Below are 19,438 nucleotides of genomic sequence, written 5' to 3'. Positions count from 1 at the left end.
TACAGACGAGTACATCAAGCTTTCTAGGACTTTGAGTACTTTTTTGTAAGCATAACAAACCAAAAAGAAAGAAAAAACTAAAAATTAAACACATTTATTTTAAATTGGCAGATAAAAACAGGCAAAATAGAAGTGGAACTGTAAATAACAGCTAAGAGCTTTCCACACTGTCTAGAGAACACACTGTCAAAGAGCTTTTTACTTTTGTAAAGTTGTAATATTTTCTTGAAAACATATCAATTCTAAAAATAAGCTCAAAAATTAATTCTAGTGACATTACAGCTTTTTTCCTAACCTACTCGAGTGCTACACCACAATTTTCATGTCAACAAACAGAACTATAAAAAAAATAATTCAAAACTTGATTAAAATTCCCTTCTAATTTAAAATCCAAGCAAAACTGGAAAAAGGCACGCTTCTTAATTTTCTATGATTTCTGACTGGGCAATTAAAAATACCTCCCTTCACCTTGCTCTAAAAAGTAAATTAGGTAGCAGCAGCTCTCCTGTGAAGGCACTTATTTGAAAACACTGAATCTATTTCAATTTTACGATTAGTTCTAAGCCTCTCCTTTCCTGACACTGACATACTGGGCTTCTAGATAGCTCTGACATTCTCCTTTCTACTCCATCCCACAGTATTTTGTAGTGAAAGTATGTTCAGATAGAAATCAATGGCAGACTCAGCTGCCATCAGCGAGGACAAAACTCCTGACTTTTAAGTCTTTGCTATTCCAAGCCTGGCACTGACACTCAGCTGAATCTGAATCCCAAAGATCTTCCTTAGGAAATCAGCTTAAATAGAATCAGTTCAGTGTGTCATGCTGCTAAACTTCTAGTATTTAGCTTGCAAAGAGGAAAAAAGTCTGCTTACTGCTTTGCTTCCTGAACTGATTTCATTCATTATCATTAAGGCAAGAGACATCCCTGTCTGTTCCATTAAACAACCCTTGCTTCTGCCTTTTCAGCCGGTCCAAGTCAGCATTTACTGCTTTCTGACTGGTGTTACAACCATGTACAGAGTATTGCTTAGCCACCAGACCACCCGATCGCTGACAGGTGTGTGTAGATAAAGATCACCTGATTACATTTTTTGCAGATGAAAAGTATATTTAAATAAAGCACCTGACAGCAAAAAAAAAAAGGCTACATAGCCAGAACATCAGGTGATAGGTACCACTGTAAATTAGGAGCCAGTAAAAGGCATGGTCTCATTGTATTTCTCCTTTGGTATGCAATAGAAAAATACATCTTTAAACTCATTTCATCCAGACAGGACAAGTATTTGAGCATTCAACATTACTATCACATATAAACTTCAAATTCTTGTGTTCAAAAATACTTGCAGGTTGTTCTTTGTAAAGGACAAAAATTGTGGGCTCATCTGCAAACCCAGAAAATTCACACAGAAAACTACAACAGGGAATTTTCCTTTTGTACATGAAAGCAATAGTTCACATGTACTTTTACAGATAAAAGGTCCCCTGGGGAAAAGGGCTATACAGTCTTCCTTGCACAGACACTTCTAGTAATGCCAAAATAATAATTTTTTGCTATTTCTAAGACTACAAAAGAAGCATGTAGCTGGCAGTAAGCAGTGAGTACCCATACAGTCACACCTAGAGTCCTTCTTGTGCCACAAACATGCAGGGTATCTAGACAATGCATGGAGTAAGAAGGCCCCTCTGTGGCCACATGAAGAAATTTCAATTTCTAAATTTCATTCAATCTCCCTTCTGCTGACTTTTGTCTCTTCAGCTGTGAACTAAACAGAAGCATATTCATCTCTAGCTATTGTAGTTTTCTGTCCACCTGAAAGTGACAGTAGCCAAATAAACTCTTTTTGATGTTGAAATGAGATGCTGCTACCCATCTGAAAAGTTTCCTCCTATACTGGTCCTAGATGCGTTTGCCTTAAAAACAGTACTTCAGGCTAAAATAATTATCTAAGATGTTCAGGAACAATGTTTTTTTTTTTTTTAATAACAGCAATACCTGACCTGTCTTCCACCCCTTCTGGGAATAAGACAAATATTCTAAGCTAGGTCACCTTACAACAGATATCTGTGCTCAGAAAAGCTGATTTATTAGGAGGTCTTCAGTCCCGCATTAGACTTGCAAATGAAACATAGCAAATACTTTCTAGCTAGACATACAGAACCCACTTCCACACTTCCATTAACCAGACACATAAGCTAATATTAACAAACAAGAGACATCACTGATTTCCATGTGTGGGTTTTTTGATGGGTTTTTTCTGTTTGGTTTTTTTTTTCCCTTCACCAAACCGGACTCTTTTGTAATATACTGTCTCAATTCTTTCAGGTTTGTTTTTTTTTTTTTTTTTTTCTTCAAAACTGTGGTGAAAAAATGAACGGCCCAGCAGATCCCTCAAACCCACTCTTCAATTGCTCAAACCAATCAAATTTCTTCTTGGAAACGTCAGAGCAATGTGGCAAAGAGACACACCTCGAGAACATCCTTTTTGCCACTTTCTACTTCCTGGACTTCATCCTGGCTTTTGTTGGCAATGCCTTGGCTCTTTGGCTTTTCATTCGGGACCAAAAGTCAGGCACTCCTGCCAACATTTTCCTGATGCATCTTGCTGTGGCTGACCTGTCCTTTGTGCTGGTACTTCCCACCCGGCTCGTGTACCATTTTTCTGGTAATCATTGGCCATTTGGTGAGATCCCATGCAGACTCACTGGATTCCTTTTTTACCTCAACATGTATGCCAGTATCTACTTCCTCATGTGTATCAGCGTTGACCGTTTCCTAGCCATTGTGCACCCTGTGAAGTCCATAAAGCTCCGCAGGTCCCTTTATGCCCATTTGGCATGTGCCTTCCTGTGGGTTATAGTTGGGGTTGCAATGGCACCTCTGCTGCTCAGTGTGCAGACAGTTGAGATGAACAACACAACCATCTGCCTGCAGCTCTACCGGGAAAAGGCATCACGTCATGCTCTTGTGTCCTTAGCAGTGGCATTCACCTTCCCATTCATTACTACAGTGACTTGCTACTTATTAATCATCCGAAGCCTGAAGAGTGGGAACAGAGTTGAGAAACACCTGAAGGAAAAAGCTGTCAAAATGATCATCATGGTCCTGATGATCTTTCTGATTTGCTTTGTACCTTATCATGTCAATCGCTACATTTATATCCTTCATTACAATGGGACCAAAACTTCCTGTGAAACACAGCGTATTCTAGCCCTCAGTAACCGCATCACTTCCTGTCTCACGAGTCTAAATGGTGCCTTTGACCCAGTTATGTACTTTTTTGTAGCTGAAAAATTCCGTGAGGCTTTGTGCAATCTGTTTTGTGTTAAAAAGACTGTAATGTTGCCTCAAACATACGAGGGTAAGACAAATGAAAGCTCACTAAGTGCTAAATCTGAACTGTGAACATGACTCTTGTCACCGCTTCGACTCACGGAGGCTCTATTCCACTAAAATCTGCTGAGAGCGTCAAATATGCAGTGAAATGGGCCACCCAGAGTCAAACTCAACTGGAGGAGGGAAGTTCTATTGTTTTTAGGGACTGCAATCAGCAAGAACCCATCTGACAACAGAGATCACATGTTCTTGTCTTACTGAAACTGCGAACAGAAGTACAGTTCTACTGATTTCCAAGATGTGAACCTGAGGGCTGAACACTTAGGAACAGGGAAGGGAGCAAAGAGGCTATTAAAAAGGCTTTTTTTAAAAAACAAAACAACTTAATTCCCAAAGCATTCAGTAACAACTCTTCCTCTGCACAAAGCACACAGACTACTTTAAAATGTTGTATTGTGCCAGCAGCGGAGATCCACTCCTGCGACAGACCTGCCTGATGAGAAAACAGTATGCCTGCACATCTTGTTCAAGTCTCCAAATTTGAAGTGTTTATACATAGTAGATGGAAAATTGGTACTAAATGGTGGGAAGAAAAAAAAAGACCAAAATGCTGCCCTGTGCCATTGTTTCAACGCTTGCAAACAGAGACCGGACAACATTTACTACACTGCCTCTTTTACATAGTTCCCCACAAAACATCACATATTCTGATAAGCCTCAAACTGAAGAATGGAAAAGGGCTGTTTAGGAATATTGCATTCATCTTTAGTACATACTGAATCACAAAAATATGAACCCAAATGGCAAAACTGAAGAAACGTAACCATATGAGGAAGTGAAGTCTGCTTTGTCCAGCAGAGATTCCTATCCTTGAGCGTTATTACAATTATTTCTCGTGACTTATCTAGCAAGACTATCCCTTCATTATGGATAAAGTAGGGATAAGATAGAGCTCCTGCTCTATCTTAACTACCCTCACTGATAGAAATTGCATCCAGTGAAATATGTCTGGAAATGACGTATCAGATCAGGGAAGACCAGGTACAATGAGAAGCGAGAAAAAGAACCCAAGAGTTTCCAATAATACTTACTGGAAGACTGCCTTCTACGCTTTGGAGATAAAGATTATACTAAATCACACGACAGGTGAATTATATCTTTTATGTACAGATACATATACGTGCATATCCTTTTTCTATGCTTTTGGGAATGAGCTCCTTATCATTTTAGATTTGGTCCACAAATTACGAAATCAAACATGCTTTATCTTGCCTGAACGGCTTCAATCCTGCTTTCCCAAAACACCCTAGGTGGCTATCACAACAGCCCATTCTAACAAACTTAGGTGTCACAAGAAAATCAGTTATGCCCTAACTGCAAAACCTAAGGCACAGAAGTTGCATACAGGATGGAAGAGAAGAGACAGTTGAGAGGACTCCCTGCTGGACAGGGTACAAGTACATAACCTTTCCTTCCCTTCCTCACCATTTAATTAGTGAGAATATAAACTCTAGGAAACTACTAGGTTTTGCTCAAGACACATGAAAGCCTGAAATTTAACTATGAATTGTGCAACACTCTGTTAACTCCTGGATTGGTTTATTTTCTTATCATGGTATTCTTTTGTACAAGTTCCCTTTTATGTTTTTATTTCTTACTTCTTAATTAAATGCATTAATCAACCTTTATGACTTTTTTTTTTATTTCTGTACATAAAATGAGTAATTTCCGAAGACCAGGGGAATCACATGCTGAACAGGCTTTGCTGTAATCCTCCTGTTATCCTCTTGACCTTTTTCTATGTCTTCATTTCTTAATCAGCAGCTTACTCAATAAAGAGCCTGCCCAGGATCACATAATCCCTTTTTCTCACTTGCTATTCAGCCTTTTGCCTGAAATCCCTTTCTTTCCCAGAACCCATCCACCATCTACAAAAATCTGAGTTTCTGCTTTCTGTATGTTTCACTGGATGAAGAACACTTCTTCATTCCATTTCCCATCTGCTAACAGGCTATTTCTTAAAGCTTCTTCTGTACCTTTTCAAGCTTTACCTCTCAGTGTACAACTAACTGACCACTCTCAACATTGCACTATTGTGTCATAGCATACTGATAAAATTTTCAGAGCTCCTGCTCTATCTTACCTGCCAGCATTCTTTACAAAACCCAAGTCAGCAAGTGCTACATCGCAGAGCTCACAGCGGAAGCATTCTGGGTGCCAGTTATTGTTCATTGCCTTAATAACACGCCCAATGATGAACTCGCCTGCAAAAAGAAAGCAACACCTTGAGATGCATGCAGAAAACAGTCTTATCAAAAGTCTACTGCTCTTCATAACCCTTCCACTTTAATTCCACAAGAACTATTACAGTTTAACTTTGAAGAAAAAAAAAAATTAATCCCAGAACCAGGATACCCCAAATCATGCTGGTATCATGCTTTGTTTTGCTACAGAACTCCTGCTCCTTAAAATGACCTCAACAATCCCAGCCCAGGGCTGAATGTCACTGCAATGGTGGGAGGTTTGCACAGCCCTGTAGCTGTTACCTCACAGTGTCAATAACAGGCACCACATCTTACCACATTCTCCGCAGCAAGGAGCAAACAGCATCTGGAAGTCATGCTCACAGTACTTCCGACCTTCAAACTGTGAACAAAACGAGAGAAGGAGCCCTCATGAATAACTGAACTACTCTTACGTTAGTTCAGTATGATTTTCCATTGAAAAGACCAATTAGTCAAGGACAATCAAGTTTTCCAGTTCCAGCCCCCCTCACCTATTTTTAAACTCCTAAGGATTTTTCTTAAAGAAATATCCAGATATGGTTTCAGCCTCATGGTAGATTTGCGTAGCAAGCAGTTAAATTCATAATGCTGCTACATGACAGTAAAAATCTTGAAGTGACCAAAGCCCCTTTCCCATAGTTGGCTTTAATTTCATTTTTGCCTTAGATGTTTTTACTCATGTAATTTGGAGCTACTCCTCCTACATGAGGCTAAAACTCAGGGCAAATTAAGAATGCAGTATGTTTAAAATAATGTGTTATTCAAAATATGTGCTTGCACATATTCTGTAAAAATATTTCAACCTTGTTTTTAAATGGGTTCACCAATTTCAGTTGCCCAACTGGAAAAGTTTGGTACAAAATGTCTAAAAGTAAAAACAAAAATTCACTTACGTCTAACAAGATATTAAGAAACATTTTCCATTTTATTTTTAAAATGCCTCTTAACCAAAGAGCAAGCACACAGGTTTTGTTGTTACTGATGTATAGGAAGGAGTATGTGAGAAGGAGAAAAAAGGAAATTAAGTCAGAAGCCTCTGAAAAAAATAGTAACAAAGGTTTAGGGGCTGAGAAATTAAAACATGCAAGAAAGATAGCAATTCATATTTCTGCCAGAATTTTCACCTAATTCCTTGCATTTTAATGGGGCTGATTCTCTTTTCTTACACACAGTGTAAGACCTCACCTCATAAAAAAGTCCATCTGGGAACTGACGAAAACACTGAGCACAGACAAAGCAGTTTTCATGATAGAGCTCCCCATTGCTGTTCACAATCCTCTCTGCAGGATCAAATCGAGTCTGGCAGCGTTCACATACTGCATTTGCGAGAGCATCAGACATATTACTGGAATAAAGACAAGAGTAAGAACATGAGCAATGTCACAGCAAATCACATGAGTATAATCATATCATCCAAGTTTCCCTAACATCTATGAACTATTTCCACTGCTTTAAACTCCTTTTTATGTGGAAAAAAAAAAAAAAAAGACCAATGAGTCAATTCAGCACTGACATCAGTTAGAAATAATGTCCTTGCAACTTACACGTGGCAGAATGAGCTCATGTAGCAGACTCACCTATTGGTCAGAGACACCCCTAACAAACACACACTACTGTTTGTATTCCAGGGCTTTGTGCTCTGAGCGCAATGAGAATGAGCAGGCAGCAGTGCAGGCAGCAGCTTCATACTCCTGAGGCAACAAAAACAGCCTTGTGCTTCAGCCGGCCCAGCTGAGCCAAATGTATCGCATCTGCAGCCTGTACAAATATCCTGCATTGTGACCTGGAGTGACCACTCAGTAAAAATATACTTTCTTTCTGCCACTGCAATTCCAAGGGCGGAAAAGACCAAGGGAGTTGGTAATAATGTCAAGAATGGAGTTTCGATTTAGCAGAAATCTGTTACCACTTGTTCCCTTATTGAAGTACGAAGGAGCTTTAAAAAACAGATGGACAGGAATTATGGACAAGCAGGAAATCCTGTAATTTCATAAACTAGACAGAATACCAAAGGAACAGGTCAACATAAAACCATCAGTGTTCCAGCAAACCCAAGAGATCTAATCAGCTCAGTTTTTGGTCACCACTCTTTCAGTTACATCATGCAAATGTGTACCAGGACTTGAAAATACAATCTCCTCATCAAATATTTCTTCCTCTCTTGAAAAATTTGATGTCTGAATTCCAAGATTTAAGCTAGCCAACAGCCATAATTAAGAAAGCCTCATGTCAACATCAATGAAAAAGCTCTTCAGGGTTATGGAAGAAAACTCAGCAAAACAGCGTTCCAGTGAGTCTCACAGTTTTCTACACAATAGCAAGTATTACACCCTACACACTAGCAACAAAGCATGATCTAAGGTTGTGTTTGTTGGGTTTTTTTTTTTTTTTGCTTTATAAACATGAAATCAACATTTTAAAAATCCCGATTTTTATTTTTTCTTTCTCCAAATGGACTTTAACAGCACCCTAGGGAAGGAACAGTCCCAATCATTGCCACTACCTACTACCTGCTGGCTGAACTCTGCAAGGACAGAGCTGCCACTGAGACAATAGCAGTATGCAACAAGCACAGCCTGCAATCTGCACAGTCACGTTCCTGTATGAAACACAGTGCAGGTTCACGAGTACGACAGCTCACACCAAACACTGTTGAACGTACTTATTCTAGGGGAGATTTTGACACAAGTCCCATGGCTGTGTTGCCAAGAAAGAGAATTAAGATGTAGGGACTCAGTCATAAGAATAAAGCTTTCAGGAGCCTGCGTTCTGAAACCAGCATTTGAGGGCTGTCAAGACAGAGTAATGCAACAGTAAACCCTAACTTCTAAACAACATAAAATCTACTGGGAAACTGAAATTCCTAGTGAAAGTCAAGTGCATTATTGTTCTGTGTTCTCACTGTCTTCCCTTAGTACAAAGTACAACTTTGGATTTAACTTTTAACTCTCAAAAAAATAATTTGCCTCATTCATTTGCAAAATATCAAGAGTGTCGTGAGTTTATTTACCATTCTGCTGATGCATGATGATGCAAGAGGTCCAACTCTTAGCTATGGAATTTTGCTCAAGATATTCCAATACTGTCTTAACAACAGAATATGATACACAGTGAAAAATCACTAATGATTTTGCAAAACAGCATAGAACAAGCACTTTGAAGACTTGGAAATGGAAAACATTAAAAACTTTAAAAAATGTTTGAGCTAGAAGAACTGGGTTGACGCTGATAGGATTTCCTTAAAGGCATAAGAAAGATGATTGCAATACAGCCTGAGCTGTCCAAGAATGCCACAATGCAAATAAGCGAATGATGGTGACTTGTTACTCACACATGAAAGAAACTAATAGTCCAGGAAAACAGAAAATAAAATAATCTGCACACAAAATAACACAGTTCTCTGCCTCTATACCTCTATAACTATAACACAGGTGAAATTTGCTGGAGTGTGCCATACAGGAGACAACTAAATCACACATCAGCTCCCGACCAATGTGTCTCCTGTAACACAATCAAGCAGCTGTGGCTCTGATAATCATAGCTTGAGTTTTACCTCTGCTCTCTTTTCATTCACGACTCTACATACGTTTTTACTTAAGACATTTTATTCCTTTACACTCAAGCTAAAATTTGCAACTTGGGCATTGCCCTAAAAGTATGACTTTGCATTTATTCAAAAGTTTTACATTCACATATGCCATAGTTTCTTAACCTCCCCCAACTACATACCTCTGTGTGCCCTCTTCCACGTGCAAAACTAAGCATTTATCCAGCTAGCGCAAGGTTAAAATTAAACAAGGCTGGAAGGGGGAGGGAGGACAGTTCTAACTCAGAGCAGTTTTATGATTCGGTTTACTACACTGCTGCAAAAACACTTCTGCCAGCAGCATGGGGAGAGGAAGAGCAACACCAAAACCATCCTTTTGATGGTGGTGCCAAGAGTAGCCATGAAAGTTTGACTTGCTGTGTCAATTGTAAGATATTTAGATCCGAATCTTTCCCACAGAGGACAGTCCCCAATATGGAGTGTTTTTTGTATTCTGTTTGCTCACTGATTTTTTGCAATTCGGTAAAATACAGAATCTTCCTCTGTTTTAACAATAAGCTAGGGACACAAAAACAGGAAAGGCTATTAAAACATGACCAGCTCAACATCCTGAAGTTATCATGTCCTGTGCAAACCCTCAAAATATCAGTGCTCGAACAATGCTTTTTCCAATCTTTCACCATTATGTGCCGTATCTTTAACAAATTATCTTTGTCAAAGCACCTAATTTACAGAAAATAGTTATTTATCATTATAATTAGGTGTGGGTTTCTCATGCTTTGACTTCTCAGAAGTATTCACTATAAAGTATCAGCATTGCTTTCAAATTAAAAAAAAAAAAAAAGAAAAATTCCTTCTTTATAAGAAGTGGAAGTTAATTGGGAGACCCATTCTATGCCACTGGTACAAGTGCTATAGAAAGATTTGAAAGCATTTTACTTTCTTATATCACTAAAGGCAATATGGATCTATCTTGCAAAAATAGTGGTTTAATATATATATTTGGGCAACCAAATGTCACATTTTTATATCATATTCTCACATAGATTTGAGAAATTTGGCCTGTATTACTACAGAAAGAAAAGAAAAAGAAAAAAAAAAAAGAGTTTGACTTACATAGCAAGAAAGCTGGCTAAAATTCTGTACTGTTACTGCCTTTTTTAAACATTTGTCCACAGGGATCTAGCACTGGTGACAGGTTGAGGGGAAAAAAAGGCAATCTAATACTTGTGCTGCTAAGAGAGTAGATCAGAAGCTCCAGCATGTCTGTCAGAAAAGCCCAGTAAAAAAAGAAATAATCTGTTTTCTTTAATTGGGCTCAAAAGTTTTTGCTTTTAGTGTCAAAGAGAGTTCTCCTTCATCACAATGCTGAATGAAGAATTACTTTAATACAGAGATGACCAAAAACCTTACAAGTACTACAAAAAGAAACAAAGACAACATTTCAAGATATAAGAGCCCAGGGCACTGTCCAAACCTCAGCAGACAGTATGCTAGGAAATCCTAGAAAGGTATTCTCCACTCATTCTGGTCTACCAGTAGAAACTAGTGATACCATATTGCAATATGGTAACATTTACATAGTCATTTCTAGTATGTACACACACACAGATGCCTAGGATAGTGAAAAGTCAAAAACCTAGAAAGCTATCATCACTTGTGTATATCAGAGATACTGTTAGTGAAGATAAAAATCAGAGCACTCCAGGAGAGGGGCTCCTTCCCATGCTCATAGCACAGTTGAGGAGTTGTGGCTTTAAGTCCTTAATGTTGACAAAGATGAAAAAAAAAATACTTGCTGGGACAATACTAGACTTTATGATTCATTTCACAGTCAATGATTAATATTAAAAAAAAAAAAAAAAAAGAGGAAGGGTATCTGTTCATGAACTTCTGCTGAAAAACAGCCCTCAACTACTCTTACCATTCTTCCAAAATCTCTCCACTGCAATTGACTTTTATCTGGACAACTTTCCTAAATTGATTTAACTTCTTTAAGGTTATTATTAAAGGTCATAAAATATTTGAAAAAAAAAAATCCAATTTGTTCAATGTATGGTTTGTTGTGCATTTGCTAAAACTATGTGCACGGAACAGTATTTTCAGCATTTCTCCTTCTGCTTGCATTGAATTTTCAGTTCACTTCCTATTTAAATATTTTTTCAGCTAAATAAGAAATAAATAGCGTTGCAGCATATCTTCTTCAACAGTGCAGCTCCCAGTTTCTCAATAGCATAAACACTTAGTTCTTATTTACTACACAGGGATAACTAAAATAAAGAAAAACATACAAATTCAACTTATGGGCACAATATGGAAAAACATATTTATGGCTTCTCATCTCTCCTTGGCCTACTAGCAACAGCAATTTGCTACTAGTAGAAGCCAAGGGTTTTAAAAGAAATCCACATTTCAGCTGAGAACAAAATACAATGTCCGTATGGTTGGTCTGCAGGGGAAACCAAAACCAGGTAGACCTTTGAGACCAGCAGCAGCAATGACAGTAGGTAGGTAGGTATACTGTAGGTATTCGCATAGAAAAAAATCCTATGCTACATCCCTCTCAATGCAATGTTGACTTATTTCCAGTAAACCACGACCAATTACTTAAAAAGACGCACATTAAGTAGTGTTCACTCAGCCCAGGGAAACATCAGCAACATAAAGAAACATACAGGTTTTAAACAGGTTATACCTCTTACACAGGAAAAACATCCTTTTATTATCAAGCATGTACCACTTCCCCCGCAATGTCTATTTGATGATTAACTTCTCATACAGATTTAATCTTTTTCTTCTTCACTTCCATTACCTCAAAAGAGCTAAAATGTTATGTTTGTTTACCAGCACAAATAAGACAGATCATTCCCAAATGTGTTCATCAATTGTCATCAACTAGCAGCAACACTACTTTTGGATGACTCTAATTAAGAGAGTTTTAAACTCTAAATAAAAAAAAAATAAAATCAAAGCTTAAAAAAAAATCTCAGCCGTGTTTACAAACTTGAAAAAAATATTAGAAATAATAATTGGAAATTACAGAAAAAAAAATATATTGTGCCTTCACCTCCTTTTTGGAAGGTTCTTACAAGTTATAATGAAACACAGTTAAATAGCTGAAAGCAAACTACAGTTTGACAATGTGAGATGACTATGTCTGGGCATTTATCTCCTCATCCCTCCTGTCTTCAGTTCCCACTGCTGCTTGTCTTCCATTACTGCTTTTTCAATGCTTATTTTCTTTTCTCTCACCAGTCCCTTCCATGCTTCTCACTCTTCCTGAACAGCATCCTCTCCACTCCATGGCATCACCAATTCTTTCACTACCTGCTTATTCCCCTCCTCACTAAATTCTCAATACATTCACACCCATAGCCTTACATATGAAAAACTGAAAATTTAACAACTAACTAATAGCTATAAGCTAAAAGGAAAACAGTGGGAAAAGTAGGGTTCTAGTAAGGGATCCAGAGTTCAAACTGAGAAGCCAAACCAATTGCTCAGTTACAGGTAAGCATGAGGTCTATCTCCAGCTAAGAAAAGACTGAAATTCAAAACTTCTCACTGCTAGGAAAAAAAAAATAAATAAAAAAACCATCTCATCTCCTGTATGCTCACTGCTCTGCCCAGTGACACAGACTTTAGGTGCCATATTGCTGCTGTTCACTGTTCTCCCAAAATGTAAGGAACTAAGTTTTACTTAATTCCTTTTAATGTCTCTCCTGCCTAAAATTAACTTCAATGAAAATTGAGAAGTAAAATTTTAATCTGAAGCACAGGAAAAGTAATAATCAAATCAAGCAATGGAATTGTCTGGGCAGATTTAAGAAGCTTTTGTTGACGTGTTTTAAATAATCTCAAGAAGCAGCTATACTCAAAGCTTCAGTTTCTGCCAGACTGGAGTTATTTACAAAAACTTAAATCAACTAGCTTGCTTTTAACAGTACAGGTTCCTAAAAGTCAAGGAACACTAGAATTTTATCAACATCTTAATGAACTATTGCATTTCACTATTTCTTTATTCCCACAGTGCCCAAACACTTCACCATTAATAACACCAGCGCTAAAGTTGGTTCTGAACAGTCTAGTATAGGGCTTTGAAACAGGAAAGGTTCTCCATTGTTGCTTTCCTGTTATTGTTAAAAACTGAAAGCTTTCTCATCAGGAAGGTTCTTTCCTTCACAATCTGCTTGGAAATGAAAATAAACAGACTTCATCCCCTCTGGTTATGTGCAGACAATTCCCACTTTAAATAAAAAAAAAGCCCCACCACCAAAAATGAATTCCTATCAAATCCTGGAAAATGCTTCAACAATACCATTCCCTTCATCTTGGAGACATACCCAGAGGTCCCAGCTGCTGTATTTGTCCTGCTGCTCAGGAGTGACCCTGTGCCACTTAGCCGATCCTGCCGGCGTTGGTAAAGTTTGGAGGATGCCAGCCCCCGAAGTCTCAAGCCAGCCATGGCACCCAATGCCACTGTGAAGGGGAATGCAGAGAGACAACTGGAGCGAATGTTAGCAACACTGATATTCAATGAGTCACCTTCCTTTTGGGAGTTGCCTTTATATTTTAGAAGAGCTGAAGCAGGATGAATAGACCCCCTGCTCCAGAGCATTGTTTCTTACAATTTGTCTGCCATTCTGCTACAGTCTTAAAGACGAGACAACCTCTTTCCTGTGTTCCACTAGTAATTACCTATTTAAGCCAGCACACTAATTAGGAGTCTACATCAGCAACTCATTCAGTGTTAGACTTGCATGTGTCTGTATATATCTCATAAGTGAGATTAAAAAAAAACCCGTGAATCTTCACATAACTAATTCACTTAATTCAATAGGACTCTCTCATCAAAGCAACAGAGAAATACAGAGAAGTGAAACAGATTACCAGATCTTTTGACAATGAACACTTTAGTTTACTGCAGATCGGTATCTGGCCCTGGCATCTCTAAGATGGTTCCCTGCAGGTTGCTGCATCAAGCAATGCCTTAAGAATACCGCAAAGAACAGAACCAATCCTTCCATTTGGATAAAGCATATTCCAGGAAACAAAACCATGAAGACTTCTGCTCTCCAAACACGCTCCAGCCTGCAGAAGTGGCAGGCAGCGGAGGGTCCTGAAGCAGGGAGAAGGAACATACTTGGCATTCCAGCCTCCAGAGCTCTCTGCTGGGAACTGAACAGGACCTCCAAACACAAGCTCGCCCTTTCTACCACCCCGCCTCTATACCCACCCCTGCAAGAGAGAAAGAGAACCACAGCACAAATGGCTCAGGGCACGGTGTGTGGCGGGTAGGAAGAGTAAAAATTTGAGAATACAGAAGTCAGTTTTTAAGAGAACAAAGGGAAAGGAGCGGAGGATGGGAGCATCTGAAACAGTGGCATTTGATCAGCATAGCCATGAAAAACATCTCAAGATTACCAACAAATTATTGTTTAGTAAATTATAAAAAGGAGGATTTTTATAGCATGAGAGTGAAACATATCCCATGACTACAGCTTGGCAAGCTATCGTGGGGGAGCAGGGGGGAAAGAGAGAAGTAGAAGTGATGACTTCATAAGTTCTAAATGAGTATTAATCAGCAGAGATCCCTTCGGCCCTTTAAAGAGAAACAGAAGGGTTTACAGTGACCCAGCAGAAATAAAGAACAGTGACCCAGACTGAAATAAAGAACATCATACTTTCAATAGAAATTAGTAACCTCAAAATCTACAATTCACCCCACATTTCGTTGGGAGTGTCAGGCTCCTGACCTCTGACAGCCATCTGCCACTATAATTTCTTTCAGATTGCATGTGTGCTTTACCAATTTCTGCTTTATAAGGTAAATGGAACAGAAGAAGAAAAACGTCCTGCATACTGGATGGCTTTGCTGACCTTTTAAATACTAGAGCAATATAACACTTTTAAAATGTAATATTAAATCACCTTTTAACTTTTAGAACAAAGCAAAATATTAAATCACCGCAATCTTAATCTCTCTTAACCTTAAGCAATCTGGCTAAAAATCTCCTCCTCTCTCAAACATCTAAGCTTTTACCCTTCTGATTCACACAACATGATTTCATTGCTTTTCACATAACTGTGCTTCCACAGTAAAGTATGACTCTCTTCTTCAAAAAGGAAGATGAAGACATTGAAGGAACATAATATCAAAACAATAACCATCCTCTCTTCCCATCCCTCAACACAAACTCACTCACTCCCTCCCTCCTTTCTTGTTGCCTTGCACATAAAAAGTGAAAATGCATGGATTTGTTTTTCTTTCCTGATAGAGCGCTTTTAAGAGATACTGTTGATGCCAAAACCTTTCAGCCGGTTACTTTCAGAGACAAAGCAAAGAAGAAAGCAGCTAGACTTTTAGGCATTAATAAGTAGTTTTCCTCAGAGAAGCACCTCTGTGTCCCTAGAACAGCCTACTAAGGACCTTCCGGCAAGTTAAAATTTATCTACAGAGCCTCAGAGAGCAGGTTTAGATGGAAAGATACTAAGATTAAAAACACATTTTTCAACCCAGAAGAGCAGAGATGGCTGCTCATAACTCAGTACCTGCATCAAACTAAGAGATGCCTCATCTCTCTATCTAGTCAGCACCAACAACCTTTCTTAATATTATCGACCTTTATACTTCTTCCTCCTCCTGCAAAGCATTTTTTTTTGTAATTGCTTCATAAAATGGAGCACATGCACAGCAGAAGCTCTCTACTGAATTAAAAAGCTTCTAGTCAAACGCTAGCTTAATCAAAAATAATATACTTTTATTTCTTACCTCAACTGGATTAGGAACTATCAATAAGCATATCTGTAAATGCAGCTGTTCTTCTTTTGTTGACTGCAGGAAGTGCATAGGCGTATCCAGATCCCAATTCAACTAAGTATAGTGATAACAAAAATTTCTTACCAAAATAATTATGCCCTGAAACATGCACTTAGGAAACATTTTTCCTTGGGCTTTGTATTAGATTAATTTCTAAAGGCAATTTAAAACAGCACAGGCATTTTCTACCTTTATGTTTTCTAATCAACACCACAGCAGTGAAGTCTTAAAAGAACTTATCTTCAATTCTGGTTTATTTTCTACTTCAGGCATTTGAAAATGTTTTGTTCACTGGTCATTCACTGATCATCTTTCTTAGAAATAAGTCCATCACAAACAGCAAAGAAAACACGGCAAAACACAGTAGCAAAAAAGACACCCCTCCCCCCAAAAATAAACCAAACCACAAAACCCCCAAACCCTAGCAATCCTCAAAAATGCAAAAATAAAAATGGAGAGATGGACGTAACACATAAAATACAAGTTAGAGAAGCAGTCTTCACTTACTTATTGGTAAGGAAGTACCATAGTATACTTCTAAAAGCTACAAAAAAAAAAAAAAAATCACATACATTGTATTTCTCAACACTGCAAAATATAGAAAGGCTGCTTAGAAACATAGTGGTTTTATACGTAATACAATATCTTTTATACAGAGTTCATTTCCAAGTGTAGTTAAACAACATGTAACTTAAGAAAACTAAAAGACATATATCTCTCTAAATTCTTTTTGTCCTGTTATCTTTGGATCTTAGTTGGAACAGATATATTCTAATTTTTTTTTTTTTTAAGTTAACAGCATCCTATTAAACCACAGACTGCTCTTGAAATTAGGGCTGGTAACAGCCACTTTAGTCAAGACACACAGAAATAAAACAGCTCAGCCAAGATGTGGCAGTCAGAATTACTATTTGCAAATTTCAATTATCTGCTTACCAATTTTCTCTAACACAGTCCTGACATTGTAACAATGTAACTTGTGTAACAAGTAATATTTGAATTTCATTGCTAAATAATCACCTATTTTTAATAATTTTCTGTTATGAATACATAGAAATATGTATCTTTCTTTGCATTATCTGGAATTATATTTTTCCCTAATGCTAAAAATCTCTAAATCAAACAACTGCAGCTATTTAAATTCAGGAGACATCTCCTGCAGCTAAATGTGACAGAACACTTAAAAACAACAACTGAATTATTTTCCATCTATCTTCATTACCTAATACCTAGAAGTAAGTCCTTTTGTGTTCCTATTTGACAAGAAACATGAAGTGAAAAGGAATAATGTGTCAGCACTGCACATTCTCCAGTGTTCCTTACTTTAACACATTGTAACACAACAAAATCACTCCCCTCTCGGTGTCAACAGTTTCGAGATGACAGACACATTTATGTCAGGTTCCTGGCTCTGTAAGGTTCCCATGGATCAATATTGTGGGGATGCTCCAGTTGTGAAGCAGTTAATCTCCTTCTGGAACCCCAAAAACCCCAAATCTTAAAATCTGGAGAATATTTTATGACATAATGTCGACAGATTTAAAGAACTACCACGTAACAAACACTGAACAACATCTGGCCACAGACAGTTCAGTAGAGTGAACCTGTAGGTGGATCGAAGTAAGTACATTCTGGATGCCGAATTCTTTCTAATGACTTAGGAGTCTGCCTCAGCCTGAAAACACTGAACACTGTGCCTATCAAAAGGCATCAGTCATGCAAGGTGCTGAATAGTGCAATGTTTCACAGACCCTTAAAATACAGGTTTTGTCTTGCTGGGAAACTGCTACCCTAAATGGGTTATACTATTAACAAGGAAAGACAGTTGAATTACAGCTATGATAAATGTCTCTGACAGAACAGTTAACCATTCTGTTACAGGAACGACAGCAGACAGAAATTTAGAAAATTTCATAGCTGCCAAACTTTCCAGAACAAACATTTCTGAAACCATTAAATAACACTTGCATTCACTTTTCAAAAGCTAAAACCAAACCCTGCTCATTTTAACAACCCTCTTCAGTACATCTGAGGAAAAGCAGACAGAAATCCTGCATTACTTTGAAGAACTGCATGCTCTGCAGTGCCTCCACTACCTTGGAACTCTCCACCAAGCCTCACACTTCACATCAGTTTCTCACTGGATACAGTGTTGTACCTTTACAGGTTTCTGAGGAAGCATGGGAGAGAAGACAAAGATTACTGTCTACAGTCATTTCCCACTGTCCTCTGCAGCTGAGTGATTTCATCTGAGGTAAACACATCATTCTAAACAGTACTACACCACAGTACTATAAAAATAAAATTAGCTGACTTCAAACAGCCACAGCTCTTCCCAGGTCCTCCTCATCTGGTCCTCATTTAGGAGCTGCATGGGTACCCATGACCTACAAACATTTAAGACTCTTGAATCTTCATCTAGTTGTAAGGAAATTAATGTAAACTTGTAAATATACAGCTATTTCACGGGTCAGAAGAGCAAAAAAGGGACCATTAAGACAGAAAAGACAAAGTAATGCAAAGTAAAGACAAAGTAATCTAAAGACAGGAGGCAAAAAACAGAAATGTTTTGAGCATGTACAACCAACCACACATCAACATGAATTTGTCATCACAGAGAGCAAAAATAACTCACCCAAATCATAGATAAGGATGTAACAATTATTCAGTATGTTCTCATACCTAACAACCCATCAAACGTGATCTACATCAAATAACTGTTAGAAGCTGCATAATCCAAACATCAAGACTTTACACAAAAGAAAAAAAAAAAAAAAAAACTTATACACAAACTACTCCGGATCCATTTCAGTATTCCAAGTCATGAAGAGCAATGCTTCAGGACTACAATAATAACAGTAGGATTCAGGAGGATGATTATACTAAAAAAGGTATCCTACTAATTTTATATTACTTCTTCGTGCTTTTCATCTTCAAGACATTTTTCAAAAGCAAGCTTCTTTTCACAAACTGCTTTATAACGTCTAGGTTTTATTCTACTCATGGGAGAACAAACTGATCGGAGACACTAAAGCATCTGTGCCAACCCTTCGAAGATGCCCATAAATGCTTTTCCCATTGCTTTACTCATTTACATCTGTCAATGAGGTGACTTTACAGAGTTCTCCAGTGTCAGACAAACTGGGAGGAGAATCAAGCTCCAGACTTAAACAGCTCTTACAACATGTAACTTCCTTCAAGGCCAGCCCGAAGAAGAGGGGATTGAGTGCGTGGGCAGAAGGGCAGCGTGTGGCTCAGAGGGAAGGGCCCCAATGCGCGGGGGCGGCGGTGCGGGACACAGCGGGAGCAGGCTACCAGCACCCGAGCCGCACCGCCCGGCTGCTGGGCTGCTGCTCGCACCCACAGACGCCCCTTCCCAGCTCTGCTTCTGCTCTTCCCACCGCCCTTCGCGCGTCCTCGCGCAGGGGCAGGGCGCGGCGGAACAGCCCTC

At 38.4% G+C, this 19,438-nt stretch overlaps 2 protein-coding genes across 5 annotated transcripts in view; one reads left to right on the top strand and one right to left on the bottom strand.

The window, feature by feature from the left end:
* The window catches only part of LIMS2 (LIM zinc finger domain containing 2), a 28,003-nt gene that overhangs the window by 7,996 nt on the left and 569 nt on the right, over positions 1-19,438 (bottom strand). The window contains exons 1-4 of one of the 4 annotated variants that reach the window (XM_086754239.1): positions 15,940-15,960; positions 6,806-6,965; positions 5,915-5,981; positions 5,479-5,599 (exon numbers count right to left, since the gene is read on the bottom strand). In XM_086754239.1, coding sequence (XP_086610365.1) covers positions 5,479-5,599; positions 5,915-5,981; positions 6,806-6,961 — 344 coding nt within the window. In that variant the 5' untranslated portion in view covers positions 6,962-6,965; positions 15,940-15,960. Of the gene's footprint in view, positions 1-5,478; positions 5,600-5,914; positions 5,982-6,805; positions 6,966-7,197; positions 7,322-13,510; positions 13,633-15,939; positions 15,961-19,438 lie in introns of those variants that run through there. The other 3 variants (XM_086754236.1, XM_010125459.2, XM_086754238.1) reach the window with 3 other exon arrangements.
* GPR17 (G protein-coupled receptor 17) lies at positions 1,882-3,943 on the top strand. The gene has a single exon (XM_010125456.2). It carries the CDS (start codon positions 2,370-2,372, stop codon positions 3,402-3,404), a length of 1,035 nt encoding a protein of 344 aa, XP_010123758.1. The 5' UTR covers positions 1,882-2,369; the 3' UTR covers positions 3,405-3,943.

The sequence above is a fragment of the Chlamydotis macqueenii genome, chromosome 9 (genome assembly GCF_036417535.1).
Source record: "Chlamydotis macqueenii isolate bChlMac1 chromosome 9, bChlMac1.mat, whole genome shotgun sequence".
Classification (NCBI taxonomy): domain Eukaryota; kingdom Metazoa; phylum Chordata; class Aves; order Otidiformes; family Otididae; genus Chlamydotis; species Chlamydotis macqueenii.
Note: the sequence above shows the minus strand (reverse complement) of the source record. Positions and strands in the feature narration are given on the sequence as shown.